Raw genomic sequence first — 24568 nt, 5'->3', positions numbered from 1 at the left:
AATAATAATATCACTTCTGGGTCGACTGATCCTGTAATACGTTTTGTTGGTTGAGCACCATTTCAGCAAAGCATATTTGGGAAGTATACGGGACAGATTAAATCAAAGGGAGCAACCCTTCCCCTGGTCACCATTTTTTCTCTCCTAGCAATCTCCAATGCAATGATTAAACTGTATTGCAATGCAGTATTTATAGCCAATCTGTGCTGTCTGGAATTTCCACCCCGCCTTAATCAGCAGCCTAAGGATCGCTCCTTCACTTGTTATAATTGTCACATTTTTTTGTTTCCCTTTTATGTGGGAGCTGTTTTTTTCTCTTCTGTTCCCATCTCAGTGGTGCTCAAGAGAAAAAAAGATGATCAGAGCACCGCCTGGCCCAGTTTTTTACACTGTGCCACTTTCTAACGCGATGTGACACCTCCCTTTAAAAGCTCACGCAGTGACATAGTGTTGTACACCCCTTAATGTGGCAGAGTGCAAAGATGAGGGAGCGAAGCATATTGATTCTGGTCTGTTATACCGTTCACAGCCTCTGCCTCTCTCTACATACTGTATGTATGGGGGGGAGATCACACAGAATATGCATCAAGATCTTAAATCTTTGGAGAATCCAGAATTCTTCTGTTTTCATTATTTGAGCTGTGGCATACATAACACTGCATTTACTGTACATAGGGGATAATTGTTTTGAGCACCATATCTCAATTTAATTTTTTTTTAGAGTTGGATAGAGTAGAGAAAGGTTAGAACCTATGCCAGGTTAAGGAGATTTCTTTAGATTTCCCGTTCCATTTATGTTAATGCTGCCAAGGTCGGCTATCAAGACTTATGAACTGGTTCTTCCCTTTTTATGTAGAAAAGGGAAAGGCCTTGGTTGAAGTGTATGTATAGCCAAAACATTTTTTTTTCAATTTTTTTTAGTGTTGGATAGAGAGGGGCTATTTGGGAGACTTCCCTTTACTTCCTATTCAACAGGAAATAATTGGAAATGTTTCCAAAAAAATACCTTCTTAAGCTGGCCATACACCTATAGATTATCTGCAGATCTTCTATGGTCAGATGGAAAAAGTGCAACATATTCCTCCATCTACGCTAATCTGTGTGGATGGAGGAATCTCCCACTGGGCCAAGCTTCAGTATCCTGCTAGTCAGCCCCGCTGGCTCTCAAAATATCTGAAAAATGCCTGCATCCAATCAGATTGTTCAGGTATTATGAGAGCCAGCGGGGCTGACTAGCAAGATACTGAAGCTTGGCCCAGCGGGACGTTCCTTCACCCACGTAGATTAGCGTAAATAGAAAATCTGGTGATAATCTATAGGTGTATGGCTAGCTTTAGAGAGTTGTCACTTGAACAGGTATCCCCATTTGAAGATTCCCCTTGAATTTCCCATAAATTTCTGTGCCGGTGACAATTATAGCGTGAATCCACCCTTGTCACAGTCAGGATCCAAAACAATGATGTGAATCCATTACTGGAGTGACTGGATGTAGACAGGAAGTGGCTGAAGGAGGCTGCAGGAGTTCAGCAGCACTAAGATATATATAAAAAAAAAAAGGTTAAAAAGGTATTTTAGAAAAAAAAACTATTGTTTGTGACACACAGTGCTTTAGTAAAATTGAATGTTATGAAGTTAGTGTTTAGATCTACTTTAATAGTTGGCAACATTGATGCTGAGAACAGTGCTTTTACAACACTCACAAAAACACTGATACAGCCATATACTGCAGTGTAACAAACAGCCATTTTTAAACATTGTTCATCAAGACACCCCATATGGCCAAACGTTGTGGGCACGTGACTATTACACCCACTATATGGCCAAAGGTATGCAGACACTCTTCCAAATGATTGAGTTGAGCTGTTAATTGAAGGGTACTGTTAATTGAAGGGTACTGTTAATGCTACAGCACCAAAAGACATGTTAGACAATTGTGCACTTGCACACTAAATAAAAAGAGCACAGAGAGAGCTCTTGGGTCATTTTGATAATTGTGTGCTTCCAGCCTTGTGGTAACAGTTTGGGGAAGGTTCTTTTCTGTGCCAGCTTGACTGTGTACAAAGCCAGCTCCATAAAGACATTGATGATGAGTTTGGTGTGGAGGAACTTAACAGGGCTGCACACACTGACCACCTTTACGATGAACTGGAATGTGCATTGTGAGTCAGGTCTTCTCATTCAAAATCAGTACCTGACTTCACAATTGCTCTTTTGGCTGAATTGGAGCAAATTCCCACAGAAATATTGTGCAAAGCCCTTCTAGAAGAGAGGATGCTTTTATAGGCACAAAGTGATGGCAACTCCATATTAGCGCTCGTTTTGGAATGGGATGTCTAGCAAGCTCATATAGGGATGATGATCAGAGGTCCACAAACTTTTAACCATATTCTATATAAATGAGCATGTCCCCTGATCTTCTCCTTCAGTACACATCTATCAGAAGTTGTTGGTGGACATCTCCATGGAAATAAGACACCAAGGTCTTGGATTGCTTGGGCATGTGATAATGATCAATACTTCATAATCGCCAAAAAAGTACCTGCAAATTAATATTAGCCACATTTTATCCTGAGCAGAGTTCTCATTGAAGATTAAATTGAAGCTGAACTCCAGGAAAAATCTAAATACACAGATGGATGCCATACACATAAGAAAGGATTTGTATTCCTGTCCATTTAGTCTAGGGATAGGAAGTATATGGAGTCTAGGAAACCTGCTTTTTACTCTGTTGCAGTAAATTAATACTTACAGCACCCACCCCTCACATTAACGGAGAAGCAGCAAACTGATAAGCTTATTTCTCTGTCACTCTGCTTTCTTCTCCTTTCAGTATGCTTCATCTACGCATATGAACACTGCAGCATAGCTGCCTCAGCTCTGTTGTACAGGAGACTCAAGAAGCTGATACAGATCACATTTAGGTTCTTACACTGCTTGTATTAACAAATACTTTAAGGATGTATTAATATACAGGTGCATTACCGTGTGTCTTTTATATCTGCCTAGTATTCGGTTTTAACTAGTTATTATGGTACATCTTCTGCATTATTGAGCCATACTGGGCGGCCCTGATGAACATTCCTGTTGACATAAAAAAATTAGCCTTTGCTCAGCTGACACCCCAAAACCGTTTTCTTCCTGCTGATGCCTCTCTACAACCGCCTGCACCAACCCTTCCCATACCTAGGACCGAACTCTGAATCCGGCAGCCACTAATATCTGGGTCACTAGCAATAATGTATCCCACGGCCATAAAGCTGCCAGGCAGACTTTCGTAATGAGGCCTTAGATTTGCACCACTGACTGTGCATAATAATGACATCTTCCATGATCCCTCCACTGAGCATAACAATTACGATTTCGCTTAATTGTATTTACAGACGCCCTAAAAAACACATCTCTTTGGGCAACGCTTTCATTTGCAGCAACTGAGTCCGGGCAGGGCAAGCTCTGATGAGCAATGAGGCAGGCGGCAGGACACCGCGTATCATATTAGAGAGGTAACGTCCGCAGAGATATATATGCTAATCAAGCTGAGCGCTTATATTACATAGTTACATAGTTACATAGTATTTGAGGTTGAATAAAGACACATGTCCATCAAGTCCAACCTATTGTGTGTGTGTGTGTGTGTAAAGATCCCCGAGTCATCTCGTTTTTAGGAGTACTTATACCCCTGTATATTACCGTTTCTCAGGAAATCGTCCAAAAGCCTCTTGAATGATTCCAGACTATTAGCTGAAATCACTGCTTGTGGCAGTGAGTTCCAGACCCTAACCGCGCGAACTGAGAAGAATCCCCTTCGCCCCTTGTGTTTGAATTTTTTTTCTACCAGTTTTAGGTGGTGTCCTCTAGTCTTTGTTACGGAATTAATCGTAAAGAGTTTGTTGCTAATGTTGCTATGACTATGGAACATTTTGTACATGAAAATCATGCCCCCCCTTAATCTCCTTAGTTCCAGCGTGAACATATTTAAATTTAGTAACCGTGTCTCATAGCTCTGGTCCTCCATCCCTTTGATGAGTTTGGTCGCCCTTCGCTGGACTTTCTCCTGTTCAAGGACATCCCCTCAGTGTACCGGTGCCCAAAACTGCACCGCATACTCCAGGTGAGGCCGAACCAGTGATGTGTAAAGTGGCAAAATTATAGACTTATCCCTGCAAAACATTCCCTTCTTGATGCAGGACAGGACTCTACTAGCTTTGCTTACCGCAACCTGGCACTGTAATCTATTGTCTCTGAACTCCTTTTTTAGGACACTCCAGTTTCCTCCTATATTATGCTTATACACTGAGTGGCCAGATTATTATGACCACCCCATCAGTACTTCGTTGGGCCACGAGATTACTCCACGAGATTACTTCGTTGGGCCGCCTCATGACTCCACAAGATGAGACACTGCACTGCACTGTAGCCCTTCTGTTGTCTTGTACCAGTCTGGCCACTCTCCGTTCTGCCCTAACATTGGCTAGTCGCTGACGGCCACAATTCGCATGTTCAGACCCAGATTTTCGGCTGACAGTCCAGTCTTTAAACACTTTAACAACAGCCGCTCTTGAACATTTAACAAATTCTGCTGTTTTGCTGATACTCGCTCCATGGCTCCGAGCGCCAACAATCATCCCATGTTTAAAGGCTGTTAAATCGCGTTGTTTACCCATATCTTCAGAAAAAAAATCACTTCTACTGTCGTGGTAAACAACCTGCTTCCCTATTTATAGCAACTTCAGCGCAAAATTATAGCTAATTATAGCTAATTTACCTACAAACGTCAGGTGGTCATAATAATCTGGCCACTCAGTGTATATATGGCTGACTTTTAAAGCCCTTGTTTATCACTGAGCCAGAAAATCCCAGTCCCAATATACAAAATGTGTAACTTAACAAGGCTGAGGGGCCCGGAACACTAAGGGCGTTATTCACAAAGTTAGCCGAAGGATCAGTTTGCTGTTGTCCTGGCTCTGTCTGGGCTTGATCTGGATTAAAATATAAAAGTCTGAAAATGTATTACTACTTTAACTTGTGTGACCTCAGAGTTTTTGTGTTGGACAACTGTATTGATTCCTAATACGCCAGCCTGGTCACAATACAGTGGTGGCTAGATCGCCCTCAGGCTGTTTAAATTCAGATTTTGACAGGTATTTACCAGGCACATATATATGAATCGTTTTACCTGCCGATGAATTTGCAATTCTGTTCTGCTTGTCTTGTAGTGCCAGCACCCCTGCAACACAGCACAGTCAGACCCTCAAACTCACTCTATTCCCCTGCAACTGGCCAAGGACACACTTCTAGCCTATAGTGATATGGTTATCATAGGTTCTGTCCTCCTTTCAACATGTTTGTTGTCACCATATGTGCACTGCAGAAAAGCCTGAATGGCTCTTAGCGCTGCACATACTGTATCTTTCCTAGTGAAGTGATGCTATTGAAGGCTAATATTGAAAAAAAAAAAAAAAGCCAAGCACTTGCATTGGTTTAATTGAAAATTCCCATAGTTCTCCTAAGGGTCACGGGAGAACACAAACTAGCGTTCCCCGTGACCCAAAGCTCAGGATACCGCAAGCTACATCTAGAGGCAGAGCCAGCTCTGTGCCCACCCCCTCCCCCGTCCGTTCCACCAGTCAGCGCTGGAGGATCGGACAGGGGAGGGGGGGAATCCCCGCAGGGAGCCGTGAATGACAGTCACGGCTCTCTGCACCGATCGGTCGAGAAGAGAGCGAGCGACTGTATGTGTTGGCTCACTTCCCGATCTAATAAGCCAACCTGTGACAGTTTCATTGTCGGCTCAGATTATGAGGCTGAGTGAAAATCACTCGTCTCATAATTCTCCTTTAAACTTTAAAGAGAATTCCACTGAGTAGAATTTTACCCGTATCTGTGGCCGCATCACCCCAATATAGTTTGAAAAAACAGGCAGCCTTTATGTGAAATAACCTGCTTTGTCTGAAGTTCTTATCTCTGTCAGGACGTAAAGAGGTTTCTGCGTTCAGACAGCACACAAAGTTCCAGCGGACTTCAAAGATGTGTCAGTAGCCGAAGAGGGGAGTCCCCAGACACATAATTATAAGTACATAGAAAAGAAGTCTCTGCAGCCACCATCACATTGCCTAGGGGACGTTGGAAGGACCTCGGACTGGCTTCAGAAGAAAATAAATAAATGATATTATAGATGGCCAATGTCCTATATGACTGCAGAAATGATGTGCTTGGTCTTTTTACATTGAAGTGTCTGCGTAAAGTTATACTGTAAAATAAAACTCCAAATGAAGAACGAAATTCAGTAATTCATAGCAAGGAACTTTGTTTGGATATCCAACACATTCATATGTGTCTGATAGTCAGGTATCCACAAACCTTGGGCTACATCAGGGGCCCAGACATGGGGGTCCAAACCCCACTTCCTGATTATTAGACATGTGCGAATCGTTTCTGAAAGATTAGTTATTCGGACGAATTTTCGGAAATGTATTAATTGTGATGCAAACGGATCTCCAAATGACAGAAGTAACGAATACGGATTTCTGATAACAAAAATTTCCGAAGCATCTGAATTTCTTTCCCGAATGAAGTTTTATTGTGTTAAGCATCAACTTTAAAAAAAAAAAATCGGAATTTTCGTTAGCGGTAGTATACAAATTTCTGTTACGAGCGAATTTTCGTTGCAGCAAAGTGACACTAAACGTGAGGTTCCCCCCAATTGATACTAGACACTTAAGGTTTGGTAGGAATGTTAGGAGGGACCCCCCTCCTCCCAAGCTAAAAATAAACAATAAGTGCTTAGGGTTTCCCCCAAAAGCCATACCAGATATTTTAAGGAGGGACCCCACCCCCAAAAAATGTGGGGCCCCCCTAAAATTCCTACCAGACTCTTGATCCGAGCACAGGCCTGGAAGGGCAGGAAATGGGGGGCGATTGAGCTCCCCCCCACCTGTGCCAAACCCGGCCACGTGCCCTCGGCATTGGGAGGGTGTACCCCTTTAAGGGGGCACCCAGATGCCGCCCCCTCCCCCATTTTGAATGAGTAAGGGGTACTTGTGCCCCTACTCCTTCACTAAAGGGTTAAAAGTACATGTAAATAAACACACCACACATTTCGAAAAATCCCTTTAATTGAACAAAAAACAAAGAGTCAGTTTTTGACAATTCCTTTATTTAAAAAAAAAATTGATCCATCGATGTAATCCAGCGTCAATCACCATGAACATCGCCTCGCCAAAATAAAAAAAGGCGCACTGCATGCCGACTCATCTGAACCCGACGAAGACTCGCCGCAAAATGACAGCTCTGGCCTGAATGTAAACAAATGGGCAGAGTGAGCCGTGACATCATGGGGCTCGTTCTGCCGATTTGACATTCTCAGCTGTCATATGACACAATAGCATTCGGGAGCACCTGAATGCCATTCGGGTCTGGGAGCCAAGGTGTCATATGAACAGGGCCGGATTTCCCACAAGGCCAACCAAGGCCCGGGCTTAGGGCAGCATGGAGTAGAGGGGCAGCAGGGGTGTGGAATTCTTATGTCCCGATGCCCAGGACATGCAGTTCTGGGCGCCGAGCGGGTAGTTGTTTTCTACCTTTAGCCCTGCTTTGGGCAAGCAGAGCTAAATGTACAGCGGGGAAGCCGCCACTTGTTCTGTACAAGTGATCCAGCGATGTCGCCGAGACCACTTTATGCAGCCTGCAGGTCTCCCATTCTCCATGCAGGGGGTTTGCCGGGTAGGGGGACGCATTGAGGAACCTGGCCTTGGGGCAGCAGAGAGAGTAAATCCGGCCCTGCATATGAATAGTATTATGACACCTTGGCTCCCTATTATTACTACACTTCTATGTATTCCATATATTGTGGCGTATGCCTGATATCTAGCGGTAGATTCACCCCTCAAAAAAGCGAACCCATAATTTACACACGCATATTTCGTGGATCTCACACAAAATATAGGAAGCCGGTTATAAAATCATAACTAGCTGGTACAGAATCCCCACCATCCTCCACAAAATGTTCCCCACTTCCTCAAGTGTAATGGCGGTGTAATGAAGGCCCAGGCACCCTCTCACACATCTTTTGGGAATATACAATTGTATTGGTTAATGTGACAGAGCTTATACACGACATTGTAGACATTCAATTAGGCCTAAAGTCTTCCACGTATCTTCTACATCTCGACAAATAGACAAAAAAGTCCTACAAGAACCCTCTTTTGTTGGTACATTTATTAAAGGAGAACTATGGGGTTAAGGCTTTTCCCCATAGTTCTCCTTAGGGTAACGGGAGGACACAAACTAGCGTCCTCCCGTCACCCTAGGCTCAGTATACCGCGAGCTGCAGCTCGCGGTATACTGAGACGCCGCAGCTGAAGCGGATCCCGACAATTATGCCGGGATCCGCCCAGCTGCGTGACTGACAGCTGGCTCTGCCTATCTAGAGGCAGAGCCAGCTGTACCCGCCCCCTCCCCCGTCCGTTCCGCCAGTCAGCGCTGGCGGATCAGAGCAGGGAGGGGGGAATCCAGCCCCTCCCCTGTCAAGGCAGAGAGCCATGACAGAATCGAGAGGTGAGCGAACGCCGGTATGTGTTCACTCACCTCCCGATCTACTGATCCGACCTGTGACAGTCTCACTGTCACAGGTTGGCTAGAACTATGAGGTGAGTGAAAAGCACTCACCTCATAGTTCTCCTTTAAGCATGGTGAGGGCGTGTATACAGGCAATGTGGAAGCAAACCAACCCACTGACTGTAGATATGAGGTTTGGTTAAATGAATGAAACCATGCTAATGGAACCACTTTTCACACAACAAATTCCAGTCCACACATTTGGTCTGTTCAATACCTCACAGGGATACCGGAAGGCACTGACCTTTTAAGAATAGAGGATACTGGATTTGGTAAGCCTGCACTGAGGGCCATTTGGCCACATTAATCAAATGGTTTTTATGACTTATTGTATGGAATCGAACCTTTAATGGTAAAAAATACCTTTCTAAATACTTATAATGTTAATATACACTGCCTGGCAAAAAAAAAAGTAATCACCTGGATTTCGTGCAGTGAGGGAGCTGGCAATATCTTTTACCCAGGGCAGTCTGTGAACATCCGATATCTCTTCAGCAGCAAAATGTCTTCCTTCACTGTCTATGTGACAGGTGCACTTTTAAATAGTTTTTCATATTTAGCTAATGCATGAATGTCCTGATAAGCACATCTTCACATACTTTTATTTCTCAGATAATTGCCTATGAAGCAGCATGGTCTAGCTGTCATCGCTGAGGGTTAATTGGATAAAGAGATCTCAAGAATCTGAACTTTGATATTCTAACAAAGTTACTCTGTGACACAACGGAGTGGAAAAACAGTCACTGTGGCTGTCATCAACGCAGGCCTTAATCTGTCAATTCTTCAACCCTGTTGGCTCAGATCAAAATGCCAGCAGGGAATATTTAAAACATGAAAAGGATTGGGGCAATAACATTTTGTGTTTTTTTTTGGCATATTGAGCACTTGTTTTAAACTTATGCTTTGCCCATGAAGCACAGAGCAACAGGTTTACTCTACTGCTACCCCTCTCTTTTCATTCCCCTACCAGACTTCACTCACCATGGGAAGTGAAGTTGCAAAACCCGATACTTCCTCTGTATAGGGGGGCACTGGGCTTGCTCCCCTTTCTCCCATGTGACAGAACTGGAGCTTGGTAATTGGCCACTCAAGTACTCAGAGCTGTCACACGGGGGCAGGAAAGAATCCTCAGCTCTTAGTAATCTCGCAGTCACCACTGACACCAGCTTACGCTCCTTCCTTAGACTACTCTTCAATCCTATAGGTGAATGCAGCAACCATAAAAAATTGCTGGGGTAGCATTAAGGTGAACCGGTTGCTTTGCCCTGCATGAGCAAAGCATAGGTTCACTTTAAAGGTATTTCCAGAATTATGAAAAGACAGCCCAATTGTGTGCATCCATTAAGACATATTGGTAAATACTGGAATGGTAAACCATCCAACAATTTCATATATCTCACTACTGGTAAGATCTCTGTGCTGGGTCTGCACACCCTTTGTGGTTATTAGGAGGGGGCCCAGTCTACTTGTTGGATCATTATGGGGAATGTTAAAAATAACAGAATGAGATGGAACACCCAAACTCTTGGTTGGGCAAGAGCAGATCCAGGAACCATGGCAAGGAGAACTATTCACTACTGGAATATTCAATTAATAAAAGAAGCTAAGGGCTGACTCGGCCCAACAAACTTCACCTTTAACTTTTCCTTTTGGCACAACTGACCCCTTAAGGGAATTATCTTTAAATCCGTGTAAATACAGTCATTTGAATTTTGGTCCAAGCCAAGAATTTTGGTCCATGCTGTGTGAATGAAACTTGTTGTAGACCATCTGCCAGTATTGAATGCAATAAATACAGTCATTTGAATTTTGGTCCAAGCCAAGAATATTGGTCCATGCTGTGTGAATGAAACTTGTTGTAGACCATCTGCCAGTATTGAATGCAATAGAAGGCAAGATGGCTTTAAAAACTAAATCACCTGCCTCCACCCTTCTCATACTTAAAATATATAAAATTTGAGGTTACACATATTCAAGGTCCTGCAATCAAATTTATAATCGTAGCTAGGTATCTTGTAGGCTCTCTAGGATACCTGGCCTAGTCATGGCTTCAGCAATTGTGCTGCCTGTCCTCAAGTCACTGCTTAGTTATATTTCTGTGTAGCCGATTTGACAGAACAAATTGCAATTTGTCTTTATGTCAATTTGTTCTCATAAACTATTTCAAATGTAATTTTTTTGGCCAGATGCTTTTATGGCTTCTCCATCAGTCATAATCTAATTTTCTGCTTGCAGGATGTTGTCCAAAGACCCAGAGCTACGTCCAAGTGCCAAAGACATCTTAAACTTTCCTTATGTCATTGATAGAGCAAAGGTATGGAAGAGCAGTCTCTGGTATCAGGTGTTTTGGGTTATAAAACCAGAATATGTGCATTGATGATATTACTAATAGGATTACTAATGTTAATATCAGAATTCCCATCCAAAGGGTCCTCAGTAGGCAGCTTGGAATTTTAGGAGGAGGTAAGCAGCCTCCACGTTTCTCTTAGGAAAGATTTACTTTAAAATAATTACTATAATGTTTTAGGTCTATCTTTTTAATACAATCCAATACAGTTGATACAATTTTATTTTATATCTCTTTGTATTTACTATTTAATTTAGATGATTTTTTTTGCAATTAAAAGTATATCGAGCACCAAAATGTTGTTTATAGTTTTCGTTAGAATAGGGAATGTATAAACCCCCCATTTGTTTTTTTTGTGTTTTGGAGGAAAGGAAAGGTAAGGATGTGCTGCTAGGGATGTGGGAATTAAAGCAAACCTGTTACTTTGCTTTGACTGGGCAATGCACAGGTTTACTTGAAAGCCCAATTTCACTGTGGGCAATAAAAGTAAGCATGGTTCCTCCAGCAACTGCCACCCACAGGCTGACCTATTGAACAATGCGGTACTGCTACTTTTGCAGGTTGAATGACACCCAGCACCATTCAACCTACTCCCTATGAGCCCAGGACATCAGTGCCCTTCCCTGGACTCACAGGAGATTGACACAGAAACTATTGCCATGTATATGGCAACGTTCTCCATAATATATGTGTAGGAAATGTTTAGAAAGAAGAAGGCACAAAGGGACCTGGACTGGACTCCCGCAGTAGGTCTACAAAATCTACATGGATGGAAAAGAAGCAAGGCTAACAGGCTGGTAAGTATCCTGTGTAGAGAACATGGTGATTGAAGACCTCAGTTATTGCAGCAACTAGACCAAACTAAAGACATAAAATAGATACTTCTTTCTGTGGTAATTGCTGATCATTTTCAAAGACCTTTTTTTTATCTGTAATATCCTGTAAACCTTGCTGGGATCACTGGACTCATAACCTCTGCTCTTTGATACACTGGCAATTATAGAAAGGGTTAAAAACCTGCCATTGTTCCCATTCTGTCTCCAAACCGCAAATCATCTGCAATTAGGAGAGTGTTCATTCTCTCCGAGAGCTCATGTTAGGATATTGCTACTGGATTTAATTGCTGCCGGCATTCTTCTTCCATCCGTCAAGTTGTGAACTGATGGGAAGAAAGAACAAGATGAAGGTGTCAAGGAAAGTTTTCAGAGAGAGCACAAGCTTGGCAGGGGGTAGAGGCTGCACACATCCAAAGAGCTTCTCTACCTTGCACAGTTCAAAGCTGCATCAATGGATATTCCACTAAGTGAAGATAACTTTGTAAGTGAAGCAGCTTAGCAAAGTTTAAATTAAACCTTTGGGGAAATGGAAAATACTAAACTAACAGCAGGACTCGACGGCTCACAGCCGCTGCTCATTCCGTAGTGCTACCACTCCAGTGCTGTCCTGCAATTTATCCTGATAGCTGACAACAGGCAGGCCCCAAAGCCCTATCCTACAGATCATTGGACAGGGATCAAGTTAGGCAAGGCAAACATGGACCATTAAAAAAAAAAAAAAAATTTACATAATATCCTGGAGTTCCGTATGCTATACGAGGGGAGGCCAATAAGTTCTTACCCTCACCATGAGATCTGACATTTTGCAGGTTTATAGGTGAATATCTTAGTAATATGCATGCCAATTTTTGTTTTTGTATGTCGTGGTGAATTATAGCTAGAGCCAAAAGAAATGGTGTCATGCCGGACAAAGTTGAATACCGAGTCGTGTGTTGCTGCTAGCTGACATCATTGTTTGGTGGGTTTGAAGCTGTTTTCTAAGATTTGGAAACAAGAAGAAGTCAGGAGGTGCCAGGTCAGGTGAGTAAGCTGAGTAAGGTGGATGGGGCAGAGATTCATAGCCACAATCGTGACAGTTTCTGCAGCTCGATGTGCAGGTGCATTGTCAGCTAGCAGCAACACACGCCTCGGTATTCAACTTTGTCCGGCATGACACCTACTCCATTTCTCTTGGTTCTAACTATAATTCACCACGACCTACAAAAACAATTGGCATGCATATTACTAAGATATCCACCTATAAACCTTCAACATTTCAGATCCCTAGCACATCTAGATCATGGTGAGGGTAAGAACTTATTGGCCTCCCTTCGTACTAAGAGGTATATGTTAACAATATACAATGTTGTCGGTCTGTTACTGCTGTAGATTTAGTATTTTCCTTTTGTCTACAGGAACATTAAAAGGGGACTTCCAGGCTTAACTTTTTTTTGGATAGAATGTAGAAAGGTCTTTTTTTGGGTTACCATCAAGGATAATTTTCTTTTATTCCCATGCCAATGACATGACAGGATATGATTGAAATTCTCCCAAAAGCGAGGGGAAGTGCCACCTATGATAGTTGTCACCAGGACAGCAGTCCTCAGTGGAGCATATCCCCACTATATAAAATGATGTATTTCACTGCACTGCAAGGTCACTGTGACAACTAATATGAACAGATCTCTGCAATGTGCACACATAGAGTAATACAAATCTATGGGTAGTTGTATCACAAAAACTGCCAAACTAAACAATTTCAGAGTCCACAAAGTTTTATTAAATCCACAGGTAAAGAGATAGACAATGGGGGGAATGTATCAAAAGTGGAGGAGACAGAATCTGGAGCACTTGCCCATAGCAACCAATTAGCTTCTCTCTTCAGTTTGTTCAGTTAAGATTTTAAACAATGAAAGAGAAAAGCTGATTGGTTGCCATGAACAACTGCTCCAGATTTTGTCTGCTCCAGTTTTGATAAATTCACCTCAATGTATTTGGAGGGCAGAAAATCCCCCTTTCTCAGGACTTTGAAAATGTATAAAAGTGTCTAATGAATTTAAAGCACTGCAAAGCTCATGGATAGGAGCTGAAGACATGTACATTCAATGTTTATTACTCTGGATAAGACTTTTTTTTGTCTAGGAGCTTTGCTGTGTTTTGAGGCTATTGGACACTTTGATACATTGTCAAAGCCCTGAGGAAGTGGAATTTCCGGCCCCTGAAATGCATTGGATAGTACTTACTATTTATGGATTTACCTCATGCCTTTTGTTTGATGTTGGATTTTTTATAATTGAGCGACTCCTGTCTTTTGGGGATCCCCGTTTTGTGAAGAGCTGCCAAACCCAAGCTCAAATAAATACTTAAGGTTCAAAAAGAACACAGTTTAGCCAGTGAAACCCCTGTGTGTGTGTGTGTGTGTGTGTGTGTATGTGTGTGTGTATGTGTGTGTGTATGTGTGAGTCACTAAGAGTACCCATACCCCTGTATGTTGCATTCATTGAGGGAGGCATCTAAAACAGTGGTTCTCAACCTGTGTAACCTTTTGTCCTTGGTCATTAAGTCGCGACCCAAGTTGCACTGCAATGTTCCATGTTGCGGCACTACGTTTTCCGGTGCAGGCAATTGTGGAGGTAGGAGGTGCGTTTGGGTTGCCATTACGGAAATAGGAGTTGATCCTCAACCTGGGGTCCAGTGTGGTCTGCTGTGCTGTGATGGTGCTCCATCCATATGTGTATTGCTTGTAAAGCTCCCGTGTGCGCCCGTAGTAGTGCCGGAAACCAGAATGTGATGAACTGTAAGCAATGCACGTATGGATGGAGCTCCCTCGCGGCCATAGCCCCACCTCACCGCACCTCAAGTCGACACTCGGCACCAGGCATCATATTTTTAAATGACTGCTAGGTGCGAGAACTGAAAGTGCTTCTCTGGGGGGATGCTGAGGATCCTCTCACCTAGAAAAGTGGCAGACATGTGGTGACCCACTGGACACGGGGTCACGACCCACTTTTGGGTCACGACCCATCAGTTGAAAACCAACGATCTAAAAGTTTCTTGAATGGGTCTATACTCCTCTTGCTTAGGAATTAGCATCCAGCACCTCACATTTTCTTCTCCTTGAGCAACAATCTGACAGACATTCTAAAGTTTCGCTGTTCTATCTAAGACCAATAAAAAAAAATTGGATTGTACTTTGTACAAAAAAGATGTATTAAATGTATCTGGCTACAGAGACCAGAAATGGGGCTTTTAGGCCAACAAATCGGACCTCCTTAGTAAAATCACACATTTATTACATTATATCATCAAAATTACAATAAAATAAGCACATGAAAAATAAAATCAACATTGCTGGTCATAGTTCACATAGTGTATGCAAGTTGATATATCACAACATTGAAAATCCATTGATTAGGACCGCAAACTGTGCAGTCCTTGATGATCACCCTTGAACAAATATTTTATCTGCTACAAGAATCCTCGATGTGTTTTGACCAAGAAAATGGCTGCCTCAGGAGGACAAGAACCGTGAATATTGTATCAGCTTTTTTATAGCTCAACCATGAGCCGACACAGCGGGAAACCCTGGACAAAGCCTCCCTATGGAGGGGACAAATGAGGGGGCAATAGATATAGAAAGACCTTCCCAAATCACCAAATATTAACCTGAGCTGTAATTTGATATAGAATCCTCGTCCGAGTGTTCGGGCTGCAGTCACCCTCAAAACAAATGTTCGAACTGCAGCCCGAGCACTTGGAGGAGGATTCTATATCAGATCGTGGCTCGGGTTAATGTGGTGATTCAGAAAGGTCTTGTATCTGTTGCCCCTCCTATGGTCCTTTTTGTCCATATATGCATTGATAGGGGTGCAGGCCTCCCTTCGCTGAACTCTTTAATGTCGCTTCATACTATGAAATTATACTTTAAAGCCCAAATCCAGCTTCCATTAAAAATCAGTAATCATTTTCAGGAGGTCAGCAATGGCAGTCTCCATGTTTCACTCATGGATGGTAAGCTTTAATGGTTTTTGACCGGTGGTCATAATCATTTTACAGTCCCACTACAATCTATTCATTTATAGATCTCTGCTCTTCAGCTTGGCCAGACCAATAAATGTGATCAGAATATTGTTATATTGCACTCTGCAGGCTCCTGTTGTACTGAGTACTGTTTTTGTTTTGCCTTTGCAGGTTCTGTCAGGATGGCTGCAGGAGGTGCTGAGTCACGACAGGCAGGTCTCTGTGAATGATGATGCTGCCAGGATCGCAGCTGCCATGTATGTACAATGATAACACTACTACATATAAAGCTGGCCATACACCTTATAATTATCTGCAGATTTCCTGTGGTCAGATGGAAAAGGTGCAACAGATTCCTCCATCTACACTTAACTGTGTGGATGGAGTAATCTGCACCTGGGCCAATCTGTTGCACTTTTTCCATCTGACCACAGAAAATCTGCAGATAATTGTAAGGTGTATGGGCACCTTTAAGCTGCTTGTCAATGATGGTGATCAGTTCTAACTATATAATATTAATACAGCTTTTACATTAGCCATTGGCAAGCATATTCATATTTTCCATGTTTGGTGATCATGTTTTTGTTCTAAAAGCCAAAACTGTAACCACCATGTAATTTAGCTGGACTGACATTTTTGTTTCTTAAAATGTCATCCCCGTGTGAATTCTTTGGGCCCAAAAACTATGGTTGATCCAACATTTAAATTTGGCGCACATGTGATGCGCATTAGACATGTGCCAAATCATCAGCATAGTGTGCCTATGTTGAAGATGATTTGCGACATGTGCGCCATGACCTGGAAAATCATTAATTGCAATTTGCACGGGAATATGGCAGTTCCTGCGCTCTATAATATCAGCACTACATGTACATCGTGCTGATTTGGCTTCCTCTGATAAACATCTGTACAGAAGCTGCCTCCTCCCTGGTGGTGGAATGAATACACTTCAGTTTTAGCAAAATTCATGTTCTCCTACAGCTGAAATGTATTGCTTTTTAGGTTCTGGTCATTGTTGTAGGGGGAATCTAGGTGTTGTCAGTGCTACTGATTGGCTGTCCTTGTCTGAATAATCAGTAACCCTCCCTGTAGCCAGATAGCACAATACAGTACCGGTACAGAGTTAGAGGGAGCCCCAAGAGTAAGAAGGGTGATAGGTTGAGACTACAGTTTTAGCCAAGCACAGGTCAGCTTTAACATTAAGAACAAAGATGTGTGCTTTACTCATTGGTGTCCATTTGTTCACAGTTCTCTACACCTATTAAAGCAGAACTCCAGGAAATCTAAAAAGTAACCCTTGTAGTAGGGCTACCACCATGCTGTAAGGCAGCGGTCCGACAGAGGGTGCCGCCCTAGGCAAACGCCTAGTTTGCCTTGCGGTAAATACGCCCCTGCTGTAAGGGTTAACTGCTCATTTTGGTCTGGAGGGGGGGACTGAAATAAAGAAAATATACTCACTTATTTCTTGGTTCCACTTGGCTGCTAGACTGATCTCAGCAGCTTCTTTTCCCCCCGGCTCCAGCGGTCTGACATTACCACTTCTAATGCAGGTCTATTGACTTGCATGAGACATGAGGACGTAGAGAGAATTCCCACCACCAGAGCAGAGGAGGAGAGAGGTGAGGGGTCACCCCTACAGGACCGAGGATCAGGTGAGTATATTTTCTTTATCTTAGCCTCTAGACCAAAAATGAGCAGTTAACCCTTGCAGTGCAGGAGTAGTCCCATTGCAAGGGTTACATTTTAGATTTCCGGGAGTTCATCTTTAATCAGAAGACTTCAGTCAGGGGAAAGGCCAGATGGTGCCTTAAAGCTAGAGGCCTGATATTGCTAAATCCAAACAATCAACATGTTTACCTCTCAATGTTACAGTGGGGTTGTGTGGAACCTATTCTGCAGTCCAGTCGCTGACACCTCCATAAACAATGTTTATCTGCTGATCTTTAACATATTCGTTGACGCCACTGCTTCCGTAGAGTAGAATCTGGAAAATTCCTATCAAATTATGGCAACCTACTTTTTTTTCTCAGACTCGGACCTGCTTACCCATAACCATTATTCCTGCTGGACAGGAGTGGTCCTACTCTTTTTCAATGTCTCCACATGTGTCTGACTGTTAGGAGCATTGGAATTTTCAACAGCAAGAGTTGCTTTTCTAAAGCCGTTATCCTGTATCTCTGTATCCTGAAAATGCAGTCTTTTGGCATGCATGCTTTGGAAATAAATAACTAAAAAATATGAAGAACAAATTACTGTCCTGTCGCCCAACAGTAGTCATGGTGTGCTAACGGGCATGAGGGAGTTAACCGACGTATCGGCTGGCAAGGGGTTAAACCAAATGGCTGGCGGCTGATGATTTATTGATGCTGTGGTTTGAAGTGGAGTCGGAAAGCTGAGCTGAGTCTCTGTTGAATGGTCTCGGGGCCCTTAGGGGAGCACATGAAAATCAATTAGCAGCACAGGAGGAGATGGGATTTGTCCATTTACTATTGACTTCCCACTTCTGCCCCATTCAGGGTCTGGCACTCTCTTCCTGCGGTGAGGAAACACAGCAAGAAGTGTGTACGCAAAGGATAGACTTGACACAGGGTTGACGAGTCGCGGAATTCACCGGGGCCATATGACCTTGTCTTTCACAAGTACAGTGACCTCCTCTGTAGCAGACAGCTCTGCATCACATTACGCTTATGACAGGAGTTCTCAACTGCAGTCCTTAAGGACCCTTTGCCACGCACAAGCTTTTGTTCCTGGGTCTGCTGCTTCCTTATACTGAGACAGTGGTCCAGCCATTCTCAAAGTATGACTTTAAAGTATTTCTAAAGCTCAAAGTTTATTTTCAGTTTTGGCTGCAGTAGAGAAGGGTTAAACCCTTGTCAGTTTTTTAAAATTTGCTATCTGTGTCCCATTGGAGTGATTTCCCTTCACTTCATGTAGACACAATGGGGAAATTAGAAGAAATCTCTCCATTGGGAGGGAAAACCTCCCTTAGCTGTGACCACAACAGGTGTCCCCGTTGAAAGACTTCCCATCTATTCCTGTTGCAGTGGCAACTCAAATGTGTCCCTTAGACACATCAGGAAATGAGAAGAAACTTCTCCATTGGGAGGGAAATAATTTCTTAGTTGTGACAACAACAAGTGTCTCTATAGAAAGACTTTACATCTATTCCCGTGGTAGTGGCAACTTAAAATGTGTCTCATAGACATATCAGGAAAAGAGAAAAAAACATCTTCAAAGGGAGGGAAATCCTTCATTAGGTGTGACCACAACAAATGTCCCCAATTGAAAGACTTTTCATCTATTCTTGTTGTAGTGGCAACTCAAAATGTGTCCCATAGACAAAATAGGAAGTTAGAAGAAACTTCTCAGAAGGGAGGGAAATCATTCCTTAGTTGTGACAACAACAAGTGTCTCTATAGAAAGACTTTACATCTATTTCCGTGGTAGTGGCAACTTAAAATGTGTCTCATTGACATATCAGGTAAAGAGAAAAAGCATCTTCAAAGGGAGGGAAATCCTCCATTAGGTGTGACCACAACAAATGTCCCCCAATCTAAAGATTTTCCATCTATTCTTGTTGTAGTGGCAACACAAAATGTATAATGTAGGCAAATCAGGAAATGAGAAGAAACTTCTCCAAAGGGAGGGAAATCATTCCTTAGTTGTGACCACAAGTGTCCCCATAGAAAGACTTCCCATCTATTCTTATTGTAGTGGCAACTCAAAATGTGTCCAGCAGGCATATCAGGATATGAGAAGAAACTTCTCAATTCATTTTAACTACATGGTGCCTGCAAGTACGTTTACTCTTAAGCAAGATTTTATCTGTGCACTTAGGCACTCTCTGAGCCTAGGCACAGGTCTCAATTTTAGCTCAGATTTTGAGTTTTGGTTCTCCAATCGAATGAGTTTGCCATTTTTGTTCCAATACAGTTGTGGCCCCATTTCTTGATATAGTGTGGTACCTGGCCATGTGACACCTGGTGCTATGGAGAGCAGACATGCAACAGGAGATGGTCAAAGACAATGAGCATTCTACAAAAGATGGTCATAGAGCAGGGGCATCCCGAGATCGGTTGTCACCCAGGTCTCTAGACCAGGTGACACCCCGCCGTGTCGTCACTGCGCGTGTGCGAACATCTGATTGATGCCTGCCGGTGGCCATCTTGGTGATGGACGCAGGCAGAGAGAGGAGGGGATGTTCACCTGGCAGGATGAGATATGACACCGGGTCTCCTCCTCTCTCCTGACCGAGTGCCCGACTTTTTAGTGATGTCTGTCAGTCATTTTGGTGTCACCCCTGCAGTGGATGCCCCCTGGGTGCGGGTTGCACCCCCCGCACCCTCCTTGTAAGACCACTGTCATAGAGTATAGGAATGCTACAAGAGATGGTCAAAGACGATGGGCATTCTACAAGAGATGGTCAGAGAGTATGTAAATGCTACAAGTGATGGTCATACAGTACAGGAATGCTACAAGAGATGGTCAGTTTCTGCAAACGTGCTATAGGGCAGGGTTAGGCAATCTCGGCACTCCAATGGTGGTGAAACTAAAAATCCCATGAGGCCTTGCAAGACTCTGATAGCCAAATGCATGATTCCCAGGGCCAGATGCATGATAGGATTTGTAGCTTTACAATAGCTGGAGTGCCGTAGTTGCCTACAACTGCTATAGGAGTTGTTGGAAACTGGGGACATTCTTCCAGAGACAGTCATAGACTGGAGACATATTACATCAGACTGTTAGAAATCACTGCTATCACAGCCCCTTTCCAAATCAATTCTTCCATATTTGTACTTTCTTACAGCCCCCTTAAGCATTATTTGTGCCACATTTGACCTTTCTGTCAGTAAGATCCATTATAAGAAATGAGAGGAAAAAGAAACTATAAAAACAGGATCATGATGGATCAGAGGTAATCTGTTGCAAACTGACACATGTCCACTTGCACCAAACTCCCCATAGACCTAACATGGATCCATACAGCTCTGTAGCAAGATGGAGTTAAAATCTGAACAGACACGGATCTCACAGGAGTGACTTCTGCTCCATTCTGCTCCCATCAGCTGGGGATCCGATCAGGACTGACATCCCCCATGTGAAATGGGCCTTAGGCTATAGTCAAGCAAGAAGTACATGACCAATTCCCTTTCTGGTGTGCTTCTAGTGAATTGCAAAGATCTTACCAGGTTCTTTCATATGATGTTCCTCAGCCAAGACAAGCTGCTTTTACTTTGTCCGAAGTGCTCAGATAAGTTACTGTCACATGTCCACGCACACACCGTTAAGAGCCAGGAAGGAAACTGGACCTGGAGTCACATGGTGTACAGACCACAAAGAAGTATTATTGGAAAACATGTTTAGTTTTTTAGAGACCAAAGTCAGACTTTCAACTGAATATGAGGATTCTTATGGCCCAAAAGGTGACAAGCAGCAGGGAAGTGTATCAGGAATAGGACATTAATTAATCATTAAAAACATGCCATGTGATCACAATCGCACGTAAATGGTTACTGTGGGATATTGCACACCGCGCTGGTCTTATACTGCTTGTTGCTAATGTGCAGTCTGTAGGAGCACAACAGCCCTGAATCATTAAACTCTAAGGAACCCCACAGTCATCAAGTCATCATAACTAATGGCATGTACCCAAGAATCTCCACCCCACGCTGTATTATTACTTACAACAGCTGTGTCTGGTGCTGCTCATTAACCTTGGGGCCCCAGGGTACCAAAGATATATCTGCAACCCAGAAATCCCATTTTGTCAGCATCACCTTGTACAAAACAGTGGAAGGGTGGCTATTTTTGGTCGGCAGGGTGGTCACAGTTGACTAGACCTTTCCAGCCCCGAGCAGCATCAGAGGATTGCGGGAAAGAATTCAGAAGCGGCATCCATGATGGCTCAGCATCTTTAGCTTCCTGCAAGATTATCATGGCTGTGTTTATTCTCTTGAACAGAAATTATATTGATTTGTGGTTGATCTAATGTTTAGGGATGATGAAAAATTTGTAAGCTGATTCTTTTTAATTGTTTGCATAGAAATCTTTAAGAAAAGATGCATCCAGTGCATCCAACTTGAAAAAGCATACTGGGCTTGCTAGAAAGAAAGCCCAGAACTGCCAGCATGTTTGGGCAGCCTCAGTAAACTGTTTAATTAGGGCTTTCTCGCCTCTGTTAGGAGAAAGGGGAGAGTGTCCCTCCCCTGACTCATTCAGATGTCTATTTTTAGCATAACAGATGTCAAAAAGGGCTTTCACAGAACATGTAGTATAGAATCCTCAAACACTGCTAGCTGCACGTGGTAATTATTTAAAATGCCATAATTGCCTAATTTAAAAAAATCTCTAACAGGGACACAGACGGAAATAAAAATTAGGGGTTCTATCGTTCCCTACTCTGCTAAAGAAAAACATATTTTTTCTCTGTGAGTTGCTGTTGGAGAGTTACTCTCACTTCCTGTCTAGTGAAACGTCAGCAGGACAAGAAGTAAGGAGACCCAGGATAGCAGTAGAATCTTGACAGGTGGTTGTAATCCGTCTCCACTCTATCCAAAACGACTAAAAAGTCTTGGCTGGATGCAATCTTTAAGGGCCGGTGCAGACCTAGCCGATCCGGGACAATGTGATCGTGCACAATTGCACAAAGCAATTGCCGCGTGGCCCCATTGATTTCAATGGAGTTACATCCACGCAGCAATCGCATAAAAAAGGGAAATGTACTTTTTTTTGTGACACACGATGCGCGGCTGTTTTAGCTGCGATCATGTTTGGTTGCACAGGCGGAATCGCAGTGGGAAACCGCACAATCCACCCGCCGCGACTGGGGTACCATTAGAAAATAATGGCACTGGCAGCGCAATCAGGCGGGGGTGGGCGACTCCGTGACCGCACAGCAATCTGCGTGGATCGCCCAAGTGTGAACCTGGCCTTAAGCCCAGTTAAAGCCACACAAATAGACACACAGTCGGACATTGTAGTAACAGTCTCAGTTTGTATAGTCCTACCTCCATTTCCTGTTACAGAAGCTCTGTGGGATGTCCAGTTAAGACTATACAGCCTAATAGTGCCAATCGCTGAAGGTGCTCGGTGTGACTTTAGTGCCTAAGTAACAGGCCTGGTGAGACACACCCCTGTCTTCCAGTGTGAGGACACTTGTGATGAGAGGTGTGGCTATTACTGAGCTCTGCCAGCACAGAGCTCTGCAGTGAAAGGGCAGAAAGCAGCATTTCTACTGAGAGAAAATTGTATTTCAAGGCATTCCCAAGCAAAAAGCAATAAAACAAATTAAAAGGGCTATAAATAAAAAAAGGTGTAAGACTTCAGTCAGGCATTTAGGTCTGCCCCTTTAAAATAGTTCAGCTTTCAGACATGTTTTTAATTGGGGTCCATTGTAATACTTTCCAGGCAGGAGAAGCTGCATCTAGACAGTCTACACGCCATGAGGATTGTGCAGGAGATGCCACCACGTCAACGTCGAAGAATCCGCCAAGAGGAGCAACCAGAGACCTGTATGAGAAAGCTAAAGTAAGTGAAGGGCTGTCGGACCTGCCAGGTGACAGCAGCTCTTTGCATGCCATATAACGTGTATGACTGTGACATCACTAAGACCCAATGAGACATCTTAATGCTGAGTGTGGGTCACAATTACAAGGGACACTCGTTCCATCTGGGAGATTGCAAGAGGAGGGTGGAGACCTCTCTTGCTAAGATGAGATTAATTTGACTCCAGAGCTTGGGTGGGCGGATAGTGAGCACGTTTCATCCCAAAAGCATATATTTTACATCAGTTGAGGAACTTTACCCATATCTTCAAAATAACAGGCACCCTTAGAAATGTTTAGTAATGACAATCTACAAACAGATACTTCTAGATAATTGCCGGCTTTGTATTCTTCACATACCTTATTTTTTTTTTCTTCCCCAGTCTTTTGACGGTGGCCATTTTAACTAAGGGCAGGATACTAGATCTCCCTTTACTTCCTGGAACTCTGGCACATGTGACTAGGACATGTGACCATGCACATAATCTCAGGGGAGGAAAATGCCTTTCCCTGAGATCTCATGAAAATACAGATGGAATTTCCCAGCAATGCTCTGCTGATGTAACCTTCCCAGGATGCAATGCTTGGGCACGATTACATCAATTGTGCCAAAGTGGAGCAGGAAGTGGAAAAAAATAAATTTTAAGTAAAATAAAAATATTTTGTTTAGCTTATGAATGTAAGATGATTTCATATCAGCATGCAGAGCTGTATGCTGATGTGATTTTTAGTCAAAGGGGGTAAAGGTCCACTTTAAAAGTGCACAGACCCTTTAATCTAACATGAAAATGAAGGTTGTCGTCCTATTGTTCCTCTTTGGATAGTGTAACAGAGTGTACAGTTTGTTTATTATAAAAATAACCGGTTCCTTCGTTTGCGTTATTATTCTTTTGTAGCCGTAAGGTATAATTTGTCACAAAATATTTCTAAATAGGCAGCCTTTAATTACAGCAACATTTGTAGCGCTCGTTTCTCCAACGACAGATTAAACTTTGTTCCTTATATGTGCTTTAGCTGGTGCATTTCCTGAGAGATCCCATCATTCATCTGGGTGAAATACCGTGTAATTAAACTCTTATTTTCTCCTTATAGCTCCTCTACTTAAAGGGACACGAACCTGAAACATTGAAACGTGTGTAGCACAGAGGAATGTGTACTGTACATGTGGATTTATAGTATCCCTGTGTCTGAAAGCAGACCAGGACATGTCAGGGGGAGTGCTGTGATCA

The 24568-nt window shown here is 43.0% G+C and overlaps 1 protein-coding gene across 1 annotated transcript in view; it reads left to right on the top strand.

The window, feature by feature from the left end:
- LOC108787703 overlaps nt 1–24568 on the top strand; it is a 188067-nt gene that overhangs the window by 96128 nt on the left and 67371 nt on the right. Inside the window, exons 8-10 of the mRNA XM_018557315.1 lie at nt 10849–10927; nt 15967–16052; nt 23203–23322. Of these exons, the coding sequence (XP_018412817.1) occupies nt 10849–10927; nt 15967–16052; nt 23203–23322 (285 nt within the window). The remainder of the gene's footprint in view (nt 1–10848; nt 10928–15966; nt 16053–23202; nt 23323–24568) is intronic.

The sequence above is a fragment of the Nanorana parkeri genome, unplaced genomic scaffold (assembly GCF_000935625.1).
Source record: "Nanorana parkeri isolate BGI_ZX_2015 unplaced genomic scaffold, ASM93562v1 scaffold280, whole genome shotgun sequence".
NCBI classification, from domain to species: Eukaryota; Metazoa; Chordata; class Amphibia; order Anura; family Dicroglossidae; genus Nanorana; species Nanorana parkeri.
Note: the sequence above shows the minus strand (reverse complement) of the source record. Positions and strands in the feature narration are given on the sequence as shown.